This window comes from Anser anser (assembly GCF_964211835.1).
Source record: "Anser anser genome assembly, chromosome: W".
NCBI classification, from domain to species: Eukaryota; Metazoa; Chordata; class Aves; order Anseriformes; family Anatidae; genus Anser; species Anser anser.
This window is the reverse complement of record NC_139731.1, coordinates 16,697,197-16,717,512: the sequence shown is the minus strand read 5'-3', so window position 1 is coordinate 16,717,512 and position 20,316 is coordinate 16,697,197. Positions and strand designations below refer to the sequence as shown.

General features: G+C 35.0%; 1 protein-coding gene across 22 annotated transcripts in view; it reads right to left on the bottom strand.

Annotated features, from left to right (window-relative positions):
• The window catches only part of LOC310888585 (E3 ubiquitin-protein ligase NEDD4-like), a 149,777-nt gene that overhangs the window by 11,814 nt on the left and 117,647 nt on the right, over positions 1 to 20,316 (bottom strand). For 9 of the 22 annotated variants that reach the window (XM_083815428.1, XM_083815414.1, XM_083815413.1 and 6 more), the window contains 10 exons: positions 19,670 to 19,729; positions 14,506 to 14,637; positions 13,891 to 14,010; positions 12,438 to 12,635; positions 11,570 to 11,647; positions 9,088 to 9,142; positions 8,942 to 8,998; positions 4,416 to 4,474; positions 1,713 to 1,778; positions 152 to 381 (listed from right to left, as the gene is read on the bottom strand). In XM_083815428.1, coding sequence (XP_083671554.1) covers positions 152 to 381; positions 1,713 to 1,778; positions 4,416 to 4,474; positions 8,942 to 8,998; positions 9,088 to 9,142; positions 11,570 to 11,647; positions 12,438 to 12,635; positions 13,891 to 14,010; positions 14,506 to 14,637; positions 19,670 to 19,729 — 1,055 coding nt within the window. The remainder of the gene's footprint in view (positions 1 to 151; positions 382 to 1,712; positions 1,779 to 4,415; positions 4,475 to 8,941; positions 8,999 to 9,087; positions 9,143 to 11,569; positions 11,648 to 12,437; positions 12,636 to 13,890; positions 14,011 to 14,505; positions 14,638 to 19,669; positions 19,730 to 20,316) is intronic. The other 13 variants (XM_083815408.1, XM_083815409.1, XM_083815419.1 and 10 more) reach the window with 3 other exon arrangements.

Genomic DNA, 20,316 nt, shown 5'->3' with positions numbered 1-20,316 from the left:
ATGATAATGCAGAACAGATAGACTTGACTGATAGGAGTACAAATTCATGTATCATGAAGGATGATATAACTACTCTCCAATGTAACTTTCCATTTTACTCAAAATCTAACATATATTGCTTACGAGTGAGAATATTATAATGGATACTTACGTTGCTGAATATTCAAAAAGACCATAATAAGGGTTGAACATCTCCTTGGACAAGAGAAAAAACCACTCTCTAGCCACACCTCCATAGTCAAGTCCTTTTTCTGACTCAAATTCAATCCAGAGCCTGGCTTTTAGTACATCAGGTCTCTTCACAGACATGATTCTTCTGTAGGACTCCTCAAAAATATTATTTCTGTGTAGCTTCATCTCAAATCTATTTGGTATATCGGCCTGTGTGAAAGGAGATCAATTAGTCTCAATAAATAGTCTTCAGGGAAATTACTGACTGTAAGCTTAAAACTAAAGGACGGATTACACATCTGAGTGTACCAAGTTTCCTTTATTCTTGTTTTCCAATGCTCTCTAAGTCCACAGGTTGATACATTATGGTGAACTGGGTAAGTTCCACTAGTGGGGTTCAGAGATTTCTATGATATTTGATAAAGTAATGAAAACAACAACAAAAGCAAGAATTGTTGATATTACTATGCTCTATTTAAAGGTAATTTTAGCTTAAAATGTTAAAAAACACACAAGCTTTATGCAACCCTTTCACTCAGATATCTGTAAAGGCCAGAACTGTTTCACCATTAAGAACACCAACAGTACCACGCATAAAACAGTACTGAATTGCCAAGATGTAAACAGAACAGGACTGCCAAAATATTTAAGAATTTCTGTCTGAAAAAAGAGAACACTAACACCCATTATGAAAGCCCAGGGAGACGAATTCAGAAAAGACAGAAGAGAACTGAGTAAAGTATTTGAAGAAAGAAGCAGGAGATGAACAGATAAACGTGACCCTTACGGTCAGGTACAGTTTTCCTGATAAAATTGACTTGAAACAAGCATTTCAGGAGGTTTGCTTTTTCCTGACAATTAAAATACTTATTGTGTCCAGTCACAAGTCAAGCTCAAGATGCAAATTCAAGGAACTATCAACAAACCCATAAAGACATTGGTGAGTCCCTCTTCATATTAGAGTTGATGCTGCCAAGGCTGTTTGCTGTCAATTACAAGTCATTACCATATGCATGCTAATAACTTGCATTCTCTTAAGTTAAAGAAGTTATTTTTACAGAACAAGAATGTGAGAAGCTTGTGCCAGATGCAGTAATACTGTGGGCTCTGCTCTGCCAGTTTGTTCCAGCTCTGTCTTTCCAAACCCACTGTTGAAGACAAAGGGAAATACCAAGCCTCAAGCCTATTTTCAACATAAAGTCTTTTAAACTAACATACAAATTAGACTCAGTTGGAATGGAAAATAGTGAATCACCGCTATTTTCTTGTTATCTCATCACTTTGACTTTCCATTCATATTACAAAGTGCAAATCTTAAATATTTGTAAGTGCTGTTGTTGAGAAATCCATCGATCAAATTCAAACTTTTCTTCATTTTCTTGGTTTCTACTTTTTTAAGGAGCAGGATGATCAAGAAAAACTAGCAAATTTGTTATAGCATGAAACACCATTCTGTATCTACCCTTGGGATATTTATTTTTTTTCTCCCCAGACATAACATAATTGGCTTCAACACAAAGCAGCATAGCTATTATACTCACAGGTTTCTTTAACTTCTTCCGGAAGTAGTCGTATTTCTGTTTGAACTCCCTAGAATATGGAACTGCCTATCAGAGAGAGAATCATAAACACAGATTATTCCAGTATTTAACAAATTGATATTCCAATACTATTTAAACAAATGAAAACCAAATCTGAATACTATCTAGATATGTATGCCATAGGTTCATGTAAAAACCCCAACAGTATGCATGAAATACAGAACTCAAAATCTTCCCATTTCTTAGTGTGTAAGTTCAGTTAAAAGGTATCAAAACGTTTAGCCATTTTTTTTTAATCAAATACTTACCCTCATTTTTTTTCTTATTTTAGGAGCAGAAAAAACAAAAACATTTTTTAATACAAAGCGATTAGAATGCAATGCTGCCAACTATGAATTTCACTAGGAAATGATAAGCATGCCGTATGATATTTTTAAAAATGACTGTTTGTAGAATCATAGAACGGCCTGGGTTGGAAGGGACCTCAAAGATCATCTAGTTCCAACCCTCATGCCATGGGCAGGGATGCCATCCACGAGATCAGGTTGCTCAGGGCCTCATCTAAGCTGGTCTTGAAACTGTTGTTACCAAAGAATATGGATTTATGGATTTAAAAGTTACATTTTCTATTCCTTGAAAGATGAATCACAAACTGCAAAGCTCTGGTTCAAGTTCAGATCTGAGGGAAGAGTGGGTTTTCATGAGAGGGCTGGTGTTGAAGTAGACTCATGTATGTGAGAGCATAAGACAAATATTTCTATATAATCTTTCTCTTGTGAAAGATAAAACATGAAAAATTAAAAAATCATATTAAATCATTTTACTCTGATGATAATATGACTTTACCACAGACATTAAGGAATCTTTTGACATGTTTTCATTGTTTGAACACAATGTGAAATGCAATTTACGTACTTTGTTTTTGTCATAGCACCAAAAACGCTGTTAAAGGCACTAAGATGAATGCTTAATGGGTATATGACTGCAAAATGGATCTAATCTTGCTTTCTCTTAAAAATAAAATAATACTGTTATTTCCTTAATTTGGTCAGGATTGACCCTGATTATCTTGAAACAAATATTCCCCAAACAGACTCTGTCATCTATGCTTATGGTTTCTGGGAACATAAGTAGAAGAATTTGTGTAACATTGCAAACTAGTATCTCAAGCATTATGTGCATGTTAAATGGCTACATCAGTACAACAGCAATTATGTTCAAACACGTGACAATTATCAACCTTATTCATAAACACTAGCAACTGGGATTACAACATCCAGTAGTTCATCTGCTGTGGCCTGTCTGAGATCCTTGAGCATTTACCCCAAATTAAACAGTATTCTTGGCAGATTTTTTTTACCTGGAAACATCTTTAGGTTGGAAATCCGATCACTCAAAATACCATAAAGTAGCCTAAAGCAGCATAAAAAGGTCAAAGAACCATTCCATATATTTAATATTTTAAAAAACTGATACTAAGTTAAAAACATTCATTTTTTCTAAAGTTGTTTTTCTGAAAACTTAGTTCATATGCAGGATTTTTTTTGACTCTTAAATTTGATAGGCCTGATTATTGCCTTTATTGCATTCAGAATCCACAAAGTAGTCACATCTTTTCCGTATCAAGTGGTAACAGCTTTTTATTTTCCAGAAATCCAAAAATGAACAGCTCAGTGTCTCAGCTCAGTAGAATTATCTTGACAGTAACGACACAGGTAATGGTAAATATGAACAGTTCTCCTATACGCATTCCTAAAACCTAACAATCTAGAATTCAGCACAGAGTTTTTGGTCGGAAACTCACAAGATCTTCCAACCAAAGAATCAGAGCAGACACCCTTTATGCCCAGCTTAATACGAAAATATACTATTTGAACACAGTGGAGCAATAAAGTGCGGCACTTAGCACAGAACGTTTCTGGTTGCAGGTGGAAAATAGAAGAAAAGAGAATTCACACGGTTCCACATTTCAGAGTGAAACATCAGTCAGAATATTTAGCCATGCAGTTTCAAAACAGATGGAGACCTTTGCTCAGAAGTAACACAGCAATCCAGAAATTAAAACCAGCCAAACAAAGCTGTCTCTATCCTTCTGAAGAAAGAGCCCTCTCTTCCTCCTGGCTGAAACAGAAGTATTCTGAGATTTACTGTCACAAACTGATTAAGAATGTTTCCTAGACGCTCCAAGGCAGAAGTCGTCATCACATGCTAATGACTACAATAAAGGAATCACACTGTAACATAGGAAAAATTCCCTACGTAGGTAGCCATTGCCAGGAAAGACTCCAAGAACCAACAACTTTGAACCTGTCGTCTGACCTAGGAGTAGTGTGCTCAGCACTCCAGTGACAAACGTTCCAGTGATTCCTAATTAGCCCAATACTGCTTTGGACCACTGGCAGCGGGCTGGGAGAGTCTCCAGTGCACTCAACTCTATGCTAAGCAAAAGATGGTCCACAGAGGGGCATCAGTTTGGGGGAACCCTGTCAGGGTGCCACATGACAGCAACTTCCCCTGCCCTTGGAGGCTTACAAAAGCAGGTACTTGAGCCTCCTGTGTCCCTCAGGAAAAGGCGGAGGTTGGTCCTGCTTCCTTGGCCGTTCAACAAGCAGTCTTACCTCATCTGGAGAACAGGCATGACCTGTTGCTTAACAGTACATGAGTCACAGCATTTCATGCAAAAAGAACCATAGCAGTACTTACTGGACCCGTAATCGCTGGGTTCTGCAGTCTGGGGTCTTCCCACTGGGTAATTTTGTTATCTGTAAATAATAAAAGAAATTATATCATTACTTCTCAATTATCACACTGTGAATTTATGGTGTTTTTTCTTTTGTTTTGTTTTGTATTTCCCTACAAATGTTTTCCCTACCATTTCCACAACTTAGTATTTCAGGGTTAGAAAAGACTGCATTCACGCATCTCCATCAAAACCCCACCACACTGTTTAGTTAAAACACTCATACAAAAATGCAAAACTACAACATAATCCAGTGTAATTACACTGGTTTTATTTCAACACCCATAGTAGTAAACATGTTCTATTCAAACATGGTCTTGGATTCAACACATATTAGGAATACACAGATTTCATGCCTGAAAGGTAAAGGAACCCAAAAACTTTGTCAAATGACAGACTAAGTTTACTTATTTCAAATTCTGCAAGGTTTAATAATTTTAAAACAGTCTGAATTTAAATTTGGAGGGGAAGGTATAACATCTCTTTGGGGAAAAAAAAGTCCTAGACACTGATTTTAATGAAAAGGTTATAGGATTGGTAAAGGGAGGAAAAATTATACAGTTATGGTATAAGAAATCGTTCAGTTTTGACAAGGCAGATTTTGGCAATAAGGCAGCAGAATTCAGTTCTTTTCATCTACAGTTTTTAAGAGCACCAGCAGCGTTATATGGTTATACAGTGAGGTTATACAGGACCATGGTGAAACTCTCCCTGCCTCCAGACAACTGTTTCTCACAAGATTCTGAACACAACAGAATCACAACAAAATGATGATGTTGCAACAATAAGACAATGCTCCAAAAACCAAACTAAACGCCATCGCCAATGGCAAGGTTCAAATCATCTATTTCCTACACTGGAAGGGTAAGAATAATACACCTGTTAGTTACATGCACTGCTTTGATTTATGAACTGCATATTAAAAGGGTAGTCAAGATTTTAAGTTTTGTAATTACTAGGTTTGGGAATGAAACCACTAGATTTCAAGAAAATTATTTTTAAGGACACTATGGGTAAAAGCAAAGAACCAATCCCACTTATTTTAAAACATAGGAGTTTTCCGTGTTTCTACAGTTGGAAAAAAAACCACATTAGTTTTGAGCATCTCAAATTAATTTTAGCATGGACTAGATTTTGAAAGCTGACATTCATTAAATGTTACTACAGAAAATTCAAGAAGATCACAAGCACATTTCAAGAAATTTTGATCTATCAGTTAACTTAACGTTAAATTACTCTTTTATTTTCCTTTACACGTTAAGTCTATTTAGTGCTCATGGCAATTATGGAGTAAATTTGTTAGACTTACAGCTCCATGTACTTCACAGACCACAGCCTGCCCTAAAAGCGTGACTCCTGAGTTGGCCCTTGTCATCTCATTTCAACCTTTTCAGTCAAATTACATTCTACAACGTTTACCAGTTCATTTCTTATACCTACTTGAAACTGACGGCCACAAATTATGGTGGTAATTTTCTATGAAATCAGACAGAACTGTAAATGACTTAGAGAGTTTGTCAGTTCTCTCTTACTACCGTAGCATATGTTTAAGTATGCTGTTACTGATAAATTTTGTCTAAGTTGTTCTTCAGAATATTACAGTGATAGAGACTTCATATCATAAACACTATTCCAGGGCTTAAATGCCCTTACAATAAGAACCTAACCTGAACCGCTCTACCTGGAATTGTAGCTTGAGTTTCCCTGTCTTATCCAAAGTGCATGTGGATATTAAATCCATTCCTTTTACAGCACATTTTTGAAAAGCTACCATCTCTCTTGAGTCTTCACACAAATTCAAAACTCTCTCTCTTCCCTCATAAATCAGGCCTTAGGGCTTTTGAGGATTCCGTCTATTCCTCTGGTCCCTTTTGAAACGGTTTTCTATTCTCTTGGTTTGGGTCGGACCCTGTGCTAGATACAACATTTTTATAGCTGAGACCTCACCAGTGCTGATGAGATTAGGAGAATTGTTTAAGGTATTCCTGTTGATACATCACAAGATGAACTACCTCTTGTTCAGCTGACATTTTTCATGTCCTTTTCAACAAAAATTCTGCTAATTATTCCTATTCTGAGTAGCAATTTGCAGTTGTTATAAAACGATGTCTTCACACTGCACCTGCAACTCATCAGAATCATTCTGATTTCTAATCCTGCTCCAGTGAGCTCCTCTCACACCTATCCTTCATGTGCTCTGCTAATCTAATGCGTACATTCCCTCTAATTTACTGTTCAATATATTGAAAGATGGTGTATCCAAGACAGATTTGAGGGGAACCCATTTAAAACATCCATTCCTCTGTCAGTGAACCACTGGTAACTATTCTGAATATGGTTGGAAAGCCTTTGTGTTTTTCTTCAGGATACCTTCTAACAGGTAGATCATAATTTCCTATAAGGCTCCTAGGAAATGCAGAAGTTTAAACGTGCTATGTGAATAGAGAATATTACTTTGTTTATGGATGGCAAATACTGTTGACTCAGCTGGCTAAGGCCAATCACAGAGAACTAGAGACCATATATATATATGTATACAGATAAATATACAATATAAAGGAATTTACTACTGGACAAATTAGGACTGTTTATACTTAAAATCTGAAAAGTATCATGTTTTCACATTAGTATGTTACAAGTACTATCTAAATTATTTTATCCGTATTTTGATAGGACAAAAGTATTGAATAATTATGCGTAAGAATTACAAAATATATCTGGAGAACCAAGACATTAATAGTAGCTGAATCAGTTTATACTTTCAACATTCTTATTGTATTCTAACAGTGAAATTGAGTACACTCGTTGCATCCTAACTAATCACTTCAGCTAAGAATGACTAAAACAATGGCCAGTTTGTCACAGTAATGGACTACTGAGACTTGCATGTTTAGAGGAAGCACAGTTATCATACACATGGCTGATTTCAGCATATGTTCTCAAGTTCTCATCAAACAATTAAGAGCCAGCAGGCTCTGTCATAAACCTATCATTATGGTCAAATGTCATTGTACTTCCTTACCAGAACTGTGGAAACAAATGCTACTGTTGAGATTGTTCAAGCCAAATGACTGAACACCAAATGCTGACTGCAGTCATTTACTCAATACTGAGCACAATGTTATCACAACGGAGCTGCAACGTGTCCACTGTAATAATCACTGGCATCACCTCTGCTTCTAGAGTCCCCTGGCAATTCTAGTAGTATGGTACCACAATGAAAAAAAGGATTTTTGCTGGAAGCAAGTAGCATCATCAGGAAAAAAAAAAAAAACACAAAAGAAAACCAACAAACTTTTATAAAGTTTGCTATCTAAAAGGGTAAAAGAAAAATTAAATCAACAGAGGGAATAGAGAGAGATTTCAGATGCAAATAAATGTATTTTTATCTAAAAATTAAACTAGTTTGGGGAATATATTTCTTCAACGCTCCATTTACTTTTAGAGACAGAAAAACTAAACCTTTTCAAAGCTAGGAAGATTCAACAATTATACAGATATTTTTAAAATAACAGTTTTATTCTGTGACTCTTCAGTGGCAGCAGTTTACCATAATTTGCCAGATTTAAGTCTCCAAATATCTCTTGGCAGAAACAATAACAGAAGATGTAAAGAATAATTCTATAATAATGTTTGAAAAAGGCTAATCTTGTTGTTGATGAGTGTACTATTTCTGTTTTTTATTTACAAGTATGTGTGCAATTTTGAAATAGGTATTACTTTTAGAGACAGTGATTTAGAGATAGGGATTTAATAACGTACTATATAAATACAACTGCAGATTTGCATAGGATTTAATGTTACTGATACTGAAAGAAAAACAAACTGTAATGCATATTTGGCAGTATTAGGATTTTAATTCTGTAAGTTTTGTGTAGCAAATATACCCCCTTCCAATCGTTTTGTGAATTATCTATTTCTGTGAAGCTTATACAGTCTGTAGTAATACCTCATTAGAAAGTCCAGCTTAAGTCTTTAAAAAAAGGGGGAGAGGGAATAAAACCCTTTCTGGGCTGCTTTATTTTCAAACAACGACAAAAACTAACACAGTAGTTCTGAGATGCTGTAATAAGACAAATCTACAATGAAACATCACTTACACTAGAACTTCACTAACAGAACTGAATAGATATTAATGGGCTGGGTGCAATATAACATGCTATAAATAGGAAATAAGATCAGAATCAGCACTGCCACAAGACCTTCTCAAGGGAGAGGAAAGAGTATTATCAGTGCTAATTTCTCCACTGCCTATATATGGAGTTGTGGCTATATGATCTTTTCTCATCTTATTTTCTATTCCTAGTGTGTATTTTAATTCATTAAAGTGCAAATAAGCCATGGGATCATCAACAACAACAACAAAGAATCCAAAATATCAACAAGAACAAAAGAAACCACAAAGAAGAAATGTTAATGCTTCACAAGTCAGAGAGGGACAAAGCTTGATGAGCCAATTAAAAGCAAGCTTTCAGTGAATATACAGTACCGTATGAGGGCACTAAGTCTCTGGTATCAATGTCTCCACATATCAACACCTGGCTTCCTAAATGAAGAGTAAAATTATAAAGCTTTCACTTCAATATTTATTACCTCCCTTTGTCTAATTGCTGTAGTACCCGAGTGCTTACTTACTATGATCTATATAAAACGTTCTTCCGTCCAAATGTATTCTTTCCTCCCAGCCAGGCTGGAATTGGGAAAAAAAAAAAAAAAAGAGAGAGAGAAAATACATGAAATAATACCACTCTCAAACAGCACAAAGCAATACATTATCCATGCCTGCTTAAATTGTCTGAAAGGTGCCTGTCAAGTAGGACACACAAAACCAGATGCATTATGCCAAGGACAAAAACCTAGCAAGATTCAAAGAACTGGCTGTTTACCCAGGTGACTGCATCTAATATAGTAAATATTTTTTTAAGCTTTGAAGTGGAAACTTCTTGCATCAGGGTTTACACCTGTTTCCTACTATGAGGAAATGATCATAGAGAATAGATTATCCATAATCTGTTAGATTTGAGAATTTCTGCTTCTACTTCTGAAACACCTGTGGGTTACTTACTGTAATTATATAAATCCTAATAGAGTGGGATGAGAACGTGTAATCTAGCCCTCAATTCTTGCCTTTTTTTCCATTCCCTTTTTCTCATTTTCCATACAATTATTGTATAGAAAGGAGAACAAATTGCACACTGCTGGCACATGCAATGATGTCCAATCTAGTACTCACTCCACCTGTATGCCATACGCTAGCTTCAGCTTTCTATACAATATAGAAAAGAAATGATTTCATTTCAATCTTTTTTAAGCAACTCCTAAATTCTGCAGTCATCACACTGTGAGGAGACTCTTTATCAGGGAGTGTAGCAATAGGATGAGAGGTAATCGTTTCAAACTAAAAGAGGGTGGATTCAGATTAGACATTAGGAAGAAGTTCTTAACTATGAGGGTGGTGAGGCAGTGGAACAGGTTGCCCAGAGGAGCTGTGGATGCCCCATCCCTGGAGGTGTTCAAGGCCAGGTTGGATGGGGCTTTGAGCAACCTGGTCTGGTGGGAGGCGTCCCTGCTCATGGCAGGGGGGTTGGAAGTGGGTGGTCTTTCAAGTCTCTTCCAACTCAAAGCATTCAATGATTCTGTGATTTTTACCTCAGTCAAAAATGGCTTGTTTAATTGAGTTTAAATCTGTGACTAATTATATACTTCCGTTGATGTGTGTCAGGCTACCCTGACTTCATAGCACATTTTATCTCTTGCGATTAACAGGCTAAGTTTCTCCTGTTCAGTGCCTCTTTATCTAAGCAACATGTCCTTGGACATTAATGCATGCTCAATGTATCTGAAAAATTACAAAGGAACAGCTACTTCCACAGCTGTTTTCTTCAAGAAAAATCACATTACTTCTGTGTTGTAATCAGAACATTCAACATAATAAATATATTCAACTGAACATAGCTTTTGATGTAATCAGTGTTTTGAGATACTGGGCCTGAAAAGTTGCCTAGCTTGATCTAAATACAAGGCAAAACTTTTGCCAGTCAAGACCAGCGCAGGGAGATTTCAGGATGTTTAAGAGGAGGATGTCTGATCATAGGTGGTAACAGGCTATTGCCACCAGATGAAAGGCAGAATTTGTTACCAGTTGCCCAAAAGCAGCACACATTCTGGTCTGCTGACAGAGCAGTTCTTCTAAGTAAATTGCAACTCATTACAATGAAAATCAGTAGGATCAAAGAGTCATTATTCAATTTGTTTAAGATAATATAACCTGCCGCGTCCTATACAGTGGGACAGTCACCTTTTCTAATGGCACAGCTGTCTGCAGACAAAGTCCATAATACACGCTGAGACTGCTGGTGACAACTAGTAGCTGAGTTGTAAATAAAATTTCAATGACCATTTCTCAAAAGCATATTTAATATATATAAGGCAATGTGATGAACCACCACTATACTGTAAAAATTTGCACTTTATAAAAGGTTTCAGATTTCATGCATTATCCCCAGACATTAAGAACACAGCAGTTTAAAAACAAAGCAAAACTCTGTATTTGATATCCATGTAAATCAGTATTATGTATCAGTCACAAATATGACAAAACTTTCGAGGTTAGTACCATGATTTTCCCTACAGCATATGGGAGTTTCATTCAAAAACAAAATTTATTTAGATTTCTGAATGCCAGTATACACTGGTACAATAACAAAGTTCACTTTGAACTATCTGCTTCTTTTTTTCTAAAGCAACTGTTAATTACGTAAAATCACACAGATGGAAGTAAAACCAAGGTAAATTTCTTCAAAGCTCCAAGCTTCAGATAAGCAAATAAATGTTCAATCACTTCAGAATACTATGGGCTGGCTTCAAAAAGCCTGACTGATTCACAGATAACAACAAAGTTTTTGGTGCTATATGTAAATGTTGCTTTAATCACAGAATCATAGAATATCCCAAGTTGGAAGGGACCCATAAGGATCATCAAGTCCAACTCCTGGCACAAATCCATAAAAGCAATGAGATCAACGTATGTGTCTATGTACAATATATGACTACAATAATAGATCAGTTAATATAAGATAGCAGCTATATACTCAAATACATACACATTGTCACTTACAGGAAGGGGGCCCAAATCATTAGGGTTCAAAGAAGCTTTTGATCTCAAATGCACTGGAAATTTCAGTCGTGGATCTTCCTGTAACAGATATATGGAACTGTAAATCCAACAGATCAAGTTGTGACAGATAAAAGTGACAACACATTTAGTATTTGCATGTGTCACATACTTTATTAAGATTCAAAAATTGCAATGAATTTTTTAAATATTAAGAGGTAGTTAGGGTCAGTCCTTAGCTCCATTAAGTGTGTTATTTGCAGAGATACGGTTAAAAAATAAAGCCCTCTTCTTAGGAACGCATGCATTCCCCTAAGTGGTATTAAGATTCATATGCACATTTTTGGCTCTTAAAACTTAATGAGAAATAAGCCTATCACAAAAAGGCTGGAAAATGATGCAAATGAGCTTCTTACATTTTTATTAATGCACAGATATGACACTAATGAATGAATAAGGTAAAAAGAGGCAAGTAAAATAGGTCACAAAAGACTGATATGCAATAGTTTGTCAAGTATAAAAAGGTCAAATACAAAATGCAAAACACTATTGCATTGTACATGATAAGTAAATCCACCAAAATCTATTTTCAGTGGATATGTACAAGTAAGTTTCCTTTCTCTGAAATGAACACCACTACAGGCATGACATGAAATTAGATAATTAAAACTATTGCTACTGTACATCATTGCATGGAGGATTCAAGTCAGATCCCTACATCAGTTTTATGAAATGTTAGGCTAACAAATCCCATGGAACTTGAACCTTAAAGACAAGACAAATGCCAGATGAAGAAAAACAGAGTGGTCAAGATGAAAACATTTAAAAGATGGCAAATGATTTAAAATTCATTACCTAGAATTCTCCTTACCCATGTAGTAGTTTTAGTATTATGATCAATGAAGAAGGGCCTGCCATTGGGCGCTATTCGCATCTCCCAGCCAGGAGGAAGGAAGCTTTGTGCAACTTTGTGTTGTGGTTTAGGAGAGTTGTAGGGCGAGGGCTGTGGAGACTGTGGATTGGAAAGGGTGTCCTTCACTGCTCTGCGCACAGGGGAGTCCTTCATACCCTGAAGAAAATCAAAGATACAAAGATTTGCAAAATGTCACTTCATACAGGAAACTGAAAAAAACGCGGTTTCACAGCACAATTTTTTTCATTCCAGATGCAATTCATTCTAGAATTAAGTGCTGGGATTGATTTCCTAGAATTTAGCTAAATTCCTCTTAATTAGCTACTTCTAACTTACTAAGCTTTTTGTTTTAAAGGACACAGTGTTTTATCACTTCTCTTTGCAATGATAATGTCTGCAGTATTTACATATGATCATATCTTTTACTGAAGCTGTCCTGTACATGTCAATGTTTCATTTTACAGAGAAAAAAATTGCAAACATTGCTGTGTGCTTCCTAGTGCAATGTATCTCATTTTTAAACAGAAAAGTATCCTAAATTTAAGGTGACATTATCCACTTTTTAATGGATCTCTCAATTAAAATTTCAGACAAAACATTTAAACATGACCTTAAAACAAGTTCCTAAAATAAATGGAGGTTTAGTCTCCTTATATCAATTTGAAATTACAAATTTTCAACATTTTGACCAGGACAGAAAGGGACAGAATTAGGAAAGAGATGGTGAGAAAGGACAAATAAGGTGCCACACTTTCAGTCCAAAGAAGAAATTTTTAAGAACTTGCTCTCCTCAACACAGCCATGTTTAATAGATTTGTGAGGTTTAACCATACTTTCAGAAGTAAAAAACACATCATCTTTGATTGCTTAGGAAGCCACATAAATTATACTTCTGATATGTTGCAATGAACAACATGTAACAGTATTCTAAATTATTTGTAAAGACATATACATTGAATACCCTTTTGAAAGACAAGGAATATGAAATTCAATCAGTATCTTGATTACAAAATTATCCAAACTCAATTGCATGTATTATTTTCAAAGTTAACACCATCAAAATAAATGTTGACTCAAAAAAATATTTCTGATCTTATACAACTGTAGCACTTGAGAGGAGTCATAGCAGCCCATGTTTGAGAAATGCACAGAATTAGTTTTAGCTGACCAACTCAAATTATATAAGACTGACTATTCATTCGTATCATTCAATAATAATAGAAGTTAGGTAATACTATTGTATAATATAAAGATCCAGATGGAAAACTGCAAGAAAACAGCAACATATTATGATAAAATTAACAATAGGGAAAAATGGCTGTTAGTAACTAAGAAGGAAATAAAAAGTTATAAAGACATCAGAGAGAGAAGTCACACATAAGTGATATTTGTTGATAAGTCTGTTTCTCACCTCAAGTGGAGCAGATAAAGTTACTGTGGGTGAACTAAGGCTGCGAGGCCGTCTGATCTGAGGTTCGCTTAAGTGGTTGTTGCTGCTTGCTGCTGACCCAACCATGCCATCTTCCGCAAGCTAGTTCAGATGGAAAACTAAGTTAGTTAGTTGTCAGGATCATGGTTCATCCAGAGTTAGGACATTTAAAATATGATATCAATATTTATTATTATTATTATTAAATACTAAGTATACTATTTTAAAGAGCAAGTACATTATTTAATTTTAATTCCATTGGAAGAGCAAACAATATACCATATTATTAATCAGGCAACCAACCTTTCAATTTCAATCCTAAGAATGCATTTGCCTCTATTTATTGGTACTATGTACCTCTCTGGAAATTCCTTCCATTGTAGCAATCGACTTAATCTGTACCTTAATAAAGTTAAGAAAAGTAACCAAAAAAATCCCAGGCATTGCAATTTTTTATGATTATCCTGAGTTGTCATGACAACACTTAGATTTTTTAAAAAACTTTCAAAGTTCTGAAGAGCTGCTTCAACTGAAATTATACTCAATACAGGCTAAATGTGTGCTATCTAAATTGAGCAATATAACAGAACCTCATACCTGCATAATGGGACGTGTCCATGTTGTGGTTCGATTGTTATGATTGACATAATAAGTACGGCCCTTTGCATCCTTTCTTTCCTCCCAGCCTGAAGGTAAGCCTGGTGTAGTATGTACATAGGCTACTGAAGGCTGTTCAAGCAAGAAATAACCGTATTGTTAATAGCAAAAAAAAAATCATGTCTGCTCTTTAAAACAAACTTTTTAACTTACACCATTCTAAAGAACAACAAACAGAGCAAAACATGACCTCAGATTTAATCTAATATAAGCTCTTCTTCATGCCCCTTTGACACAAATCATCTTTGCTCATAATAGATCTTTTGATTCACTTTTGCACAGGTGTAAGTATCTTGTTCTAAAGCCAGCTAAGCTTATATGCCCTCAAACTTTTTAATTTGTTCATTATACGTATTGACAAAAGGGAACTTTGCATTTTAATGATTCCTCCTTAGAAAGGTTGAATTTTTCCTCTATATTAGTACGGATAAGTAAGAATTGAAGTGACCATGCTGTCTAGTCAAATCTCTCAAGTTCTGATCTTGTCTCTATCACAGGCTGTCCTGAGTTGGTTGCAGCAAACTACTATACCTATAAAAACTAAAGTCCAAACATTTTGTTAGGTACAAATGTTGCGTTCAGGGTTAGGTGTCCTGAAGACTCAGGATATACCCTAAAATTGAGTCCAAATTTTAGAGTGAAAAGATGTTGTTTTCTATAATTAAAAAGTTGCACCACAAATACATAGTTTTAAAGAAAACATACAGACAACAGGGCCAAAGGCATCAATTGTTATAAAACAAGTCATGTAAAAAGGTAAAGCAAAAGGTAAAGCAGAAGACCTTTTTACAAAAGGTAAAGCAGCTGAGGAGGCAAACAGACCATGTTAGAACAAATAACCATTGCAGAAGAGGTCTTAAAAACACTGAGCTCTCTTGAAGGAAAAAAAGGATGTTGGAATATGAGTCAGTGCACGCTATTAAGAGATGGAAGATGTTTTAAAAAGACTCTTCAAAAATTTTTGACATGATCTTTAAATAAAACCAAGGGAAGAATCAGCCTTCGAGATTACCAAATACCTCCACATAGGTTAGAAAACAACTGCTAGACTTTCTAGTTTTAGAAAGGGGTCTTCCTGATAAAGTGACAACTGCATTGATGACCATTATTTTGATGGAAAAATAGCTAAGTATTTTTGACATAAACATTTCTAGTCCTTGTAATTAAACTAAAAATCCAACACATGATGAGAAAGTGTTACTCCTACCTTACCGTTCTACTGCCCTGAACATTTAAAGAAACATTGAGATCAGTCTCCTGAGAATTCAGGATACATTTTTGCTCTTGCTCTTATCTGACATGACTATTTATAATATCGGATACTTTAAAAACAATAATAAAAAAAATAGTGTGATGGATAGCTCGATAACATTCATTATTATTCTATGTGTTTATACATTTGATATTTAATTCATTTTAAACCTGAAGTAGTCATTATCAAATTATATATGGCAGTATTGTTTAAGAAATACATGAGGAAAGTGGTGAGCTAGAAAATTGTAACAAAGTGGAATTAGCAAATTGCTTTAACTCAGAGTTTGATGCACTAGAAGCCATGTGGTTTATTAGCCACAAAACAGTAAAAGGAAGATGAATAAATGCTTAAAAGGACTGAAATTAAAAGTCATAAGAAATACCACAAATACATTTTTAATTATGTTGAATTTATATTCATTTAAAAGAAAACATTTTGCCAGATTTAAAACAAAACAACAACAAAAAAACACAACAACAACAACAACAAACAAACAAATCACTAACAACTGCATTATTAGGATGGATGCAACATCAACCTGTAAAACTGACAGCTAAGTATGATTCCAGTTTTCAGTTCTATACAGAAACACAAAATGGGTAAGGCTGGAAGGGACCTCTGGAGGCCATCCGGTCCAACTCCTCTGCTCAAGCATGGACACCTCAAGCAAGTTGCGCAGAACCATGTCCAGGTGGCTTCTGAAGATCTACAGTACTTGATATCTATACAGGAATATCTTAAATTCTGGAAGAGTTTCACTGTTTCTTCCTTATTTTACTTAGATTCGTAAATGTATGTATTCTGCAACTTCTTTTCTTTTCTTGAACTATCATCCACGTTTCGAGTTACTATGAACTCTTATAAGACCATAGGATGCATTAAGCCACAACTAACTTTACAAGGATAGCTACCTCTGTCTCTCTAGGTTTTCAGGTTTGCTCACCATGCTAACCACAAAGTAGCCAAAGAAATTACTCTTTCAATGTCCTTATAAACAGTGGTTTCTGCTGTATGATCTTTCTATTTAAAAATAGTAATACAGTGGAAAACTACTACCTAGAGATCAAAGAGGCGAATGGCACTGCACAGTAGGATTTGGTAACTCTTCAGGCTTCTAAAGGCTCCTGTTGAAACTCAGGTTACATTCTTTTTCTACAGTCTACATTCTTTGCTCCAGCAAAGTAATTTACTGTAATTCTTGTTCTTGCTTCTTATTCTTAAGACCTCTTCCCAGGACTTTTGCTAAGTCAATATATTTGCTTTTTAACAGAAGGGCATAATAGACACAATGAGCTGGAGAACTGTCTAGATGATCAAGAAAGGAAATTAGAAAAGATAATGGATGGATCAGAAAGCTGATGGAGTACATCAGGAAATAGGAAGCAAAGGAAAACAGATGAGGAAACTAAGTAATACTCATCGAAACAAACTATGAGACTGATTTATTAATTTCCTGAGTAGTCAAGTGCTGGAAATACTACTGTTTTTCCACTTAGTTCAAAGAGCTGACAGGTGATGATAAGGAGACTGACTATCCTTCCCAAGACTGTTCTAACAGTTTCCAAGCTATTAATTAATCAGTGATCAACAAGGTAACAGGTATTGGTCTGAATACAGACCATAGATCATGTTTTAGTTTAAAATTATTTAATTAAGGTAACTGATAGTCTGGGTTCTAACATTAAACGTTCTATGTGCTGTATGATGGCACGCTGCAAATGATCAACTTTGACTTACTAGAATACAGAAATACTAGAAAGATGCTCTAGCTGTGCCATCTGATCTTCCCTTTCTCTTTAACACTCTATCAAAAATAAATCCAGCTGTCAGCAGTCTTTCTCCTTAACTAGTCATTGTGGGTTAATGAATCCAGTATGCAATCTGCAAAACAGAAAGTTTGAAAGTTTGCCCTTCAAATCTTTTCCATACATTAGATACCAGTGTAAAAGATATTCTACATGGTAGAATAGAAACTTAGGAGATTTATCAAGACCCTTTTACCCAAAACAAGAGTGCTTTTTAACAGCTGCCTTCAATAAACAGCATGGGGATACTGCCTCTGAAGTTAAGGCCAAAATGTCATGAGAACAGAGATGCTGGGATATATGATGCATTAACTGAAGTTTTGCATCAGCCTATTTTTAAAATGTACCTTTCACAGAGGAATGCAGTAAGGGTTATTGGGGACTTAAAAAAAAAAAAAAACACAACACGAACAAAACCATTAAAAAGTAAATCCTATAATGCATGGTGCTTTTATAACCACAGCTATATCTACCCAAACCTGCAATTTATCTACAAACATCAACATCTACTTCATTGCAGACACTCAAGTAACAGATTTACTCATCCTCTGTCACTGACCTAAATAAAAAGTCCGCTATGCAGATGTAACATTTACAACGTTATAAATCGCTGTTTAGATTACTGATATCTTATGAGCTATCTAAATGGACCCACGAGTGGACAAAATCAAATACCTGAAGTTAGTTTGCCTGAATATGCCCTTTAAGAGCCACCTCGGGCCCCAGAGTTTGCTTTGACAATTCAAACCAACAGACTCTTTCCTATCTCCATCACCCTCTGAGAAAGACCAGAGGCCATGCCTTAAATCTGGGACACAAGGCTACCTGGGACACACAGGCTTGGTGGTAGTAACTCTCATACAAAATAACACTAATTAAGAACAACCATGCTGGCTATGCCCATTAGTAAGTTGCAACGAATTTACATAAGAAAATATGATATAGTTGTATTAATTAGGAGTCAGTGTAGTTTGAGCTTAGCTATTAGCAGAAAATACTAATATTTTGTTCTAAAACGTATAATTAACACAAGATCATCTGTCAAAAGAAGACTCTTTACATTACAATTCGATATAGTGTACATTTTAACTAATGATGAGCTAGTCAAGCAGATTCTGCAAGGACACTAAAAAAATCTGCCGTTTGCAGGAACAAAATAAAAGTATGCCCCTCTGATTCTGAAATTCAAAAAACAGTAAATACATACAATATGGCAGAATGATACATCAACACCCAAATTAAGGTCTGACATTACTATATACAAACGGGAAACATGCCAAGTCTGAATTACATTTCTTTCCCTGAAGCAAATTATCTAGAAATGCAAATGTTCATGAAAGCCAATTACTACAGTCACTACAAAATGATTTCTATGAAACAAATTTGCTTCAGATCGACATTTAATCAGGTTAAAAAAGAATAGGATTTTTTTTGCAAAGTCCAATATAAATTGAATCTGCTTTCCTTTTATGTGGAAAAATTCTTTCAGAAAAACATTTCAAGAATTTTATTGGATGAGCAAAATAAAAATTCAGGCTTGGACTGAAGAGTGAATACTGGAAAATGAAAACTGGCAGTAAATAAGACCATTAAGAGCTGTAATGATATGCCACTGTACCTCCACCGTTCTCAAATTAAGATCAACTTTAAGAATAAAAATGAATTAGTCTAATCAAGAGTAAGGAAATGAAGCAAGTTAAAAACAAAGCTACGTATATATTGATTTGATGTCTCTAATCAATTATTTCAACGTCAGCTTTTAAAGAATTAGGTATTGTCTCTCATTTTTTAGAAATTTCTGGTATTTTCTTAGTGCACTCCTTTGTTAATACTCTGGCGTCTATTCATATTAGAAAAATATTGAATTAGAGTGAAATTGCAGTATTATTTGAGAAAATATGAAACGAAAAAATATAACTATTGATTCAATGGCTGTATTTCATTTAACACATTGCATCTCTGTGAAAAAATGTTCATTATGGTACAAGACTTAAATCTACCCACATTTTATTTACAGATAGTGTTTGATAAAGAGTATTATTACCGTTGGTTCCTCACCACCTGTGACAGTTGAAGAACGAGCTCTCCTAGATGGGCCACTCTGCTGTTAAATGATAATTAATGTTACACATAAGTATACTTAGTGATGAAGGTCACAGATTACTCTTACATCTTTAGGAAAAAGGAATCACCCATACTCTCAAATTTATTAAAAGAGAGCAATTAGATTTAAATAATGTTTAAGATAATAGCAAAAAAAATGAACCCATCAATCACTGATAACCAAGTCAGAATCTCATACCAAAAGAACTAATTTCAAGTATCCAATTCTGTTTGTTCAGTATTGCTATCAATAATTAGACCACTTAGTCTAAGTTTAACATGATTAATTTTCCTCTTTCTTATTTGAGATACAAATTTTATATGTTACACCCAAAAATATCGTATTTAAAAAGAAAATGGGTACATTCTGGTCATCAATGAGTGCACAGAAAAACTCAGACCAAAAATATGAAACTGGTGTTTCAAATTTTCAGTAATGATTAATGCAGTCAAGTCGAGAACAGCACTTTACTTAGAAAGAAAGTATGGATTCAGTTGCTAAAAGATAAATTATCATTAGTTCAGTAAAGATTAAGGTTGGGAAACATCCTTCTTATAGAGCAATGATTTCAGTTCTGCTGTTTTGAA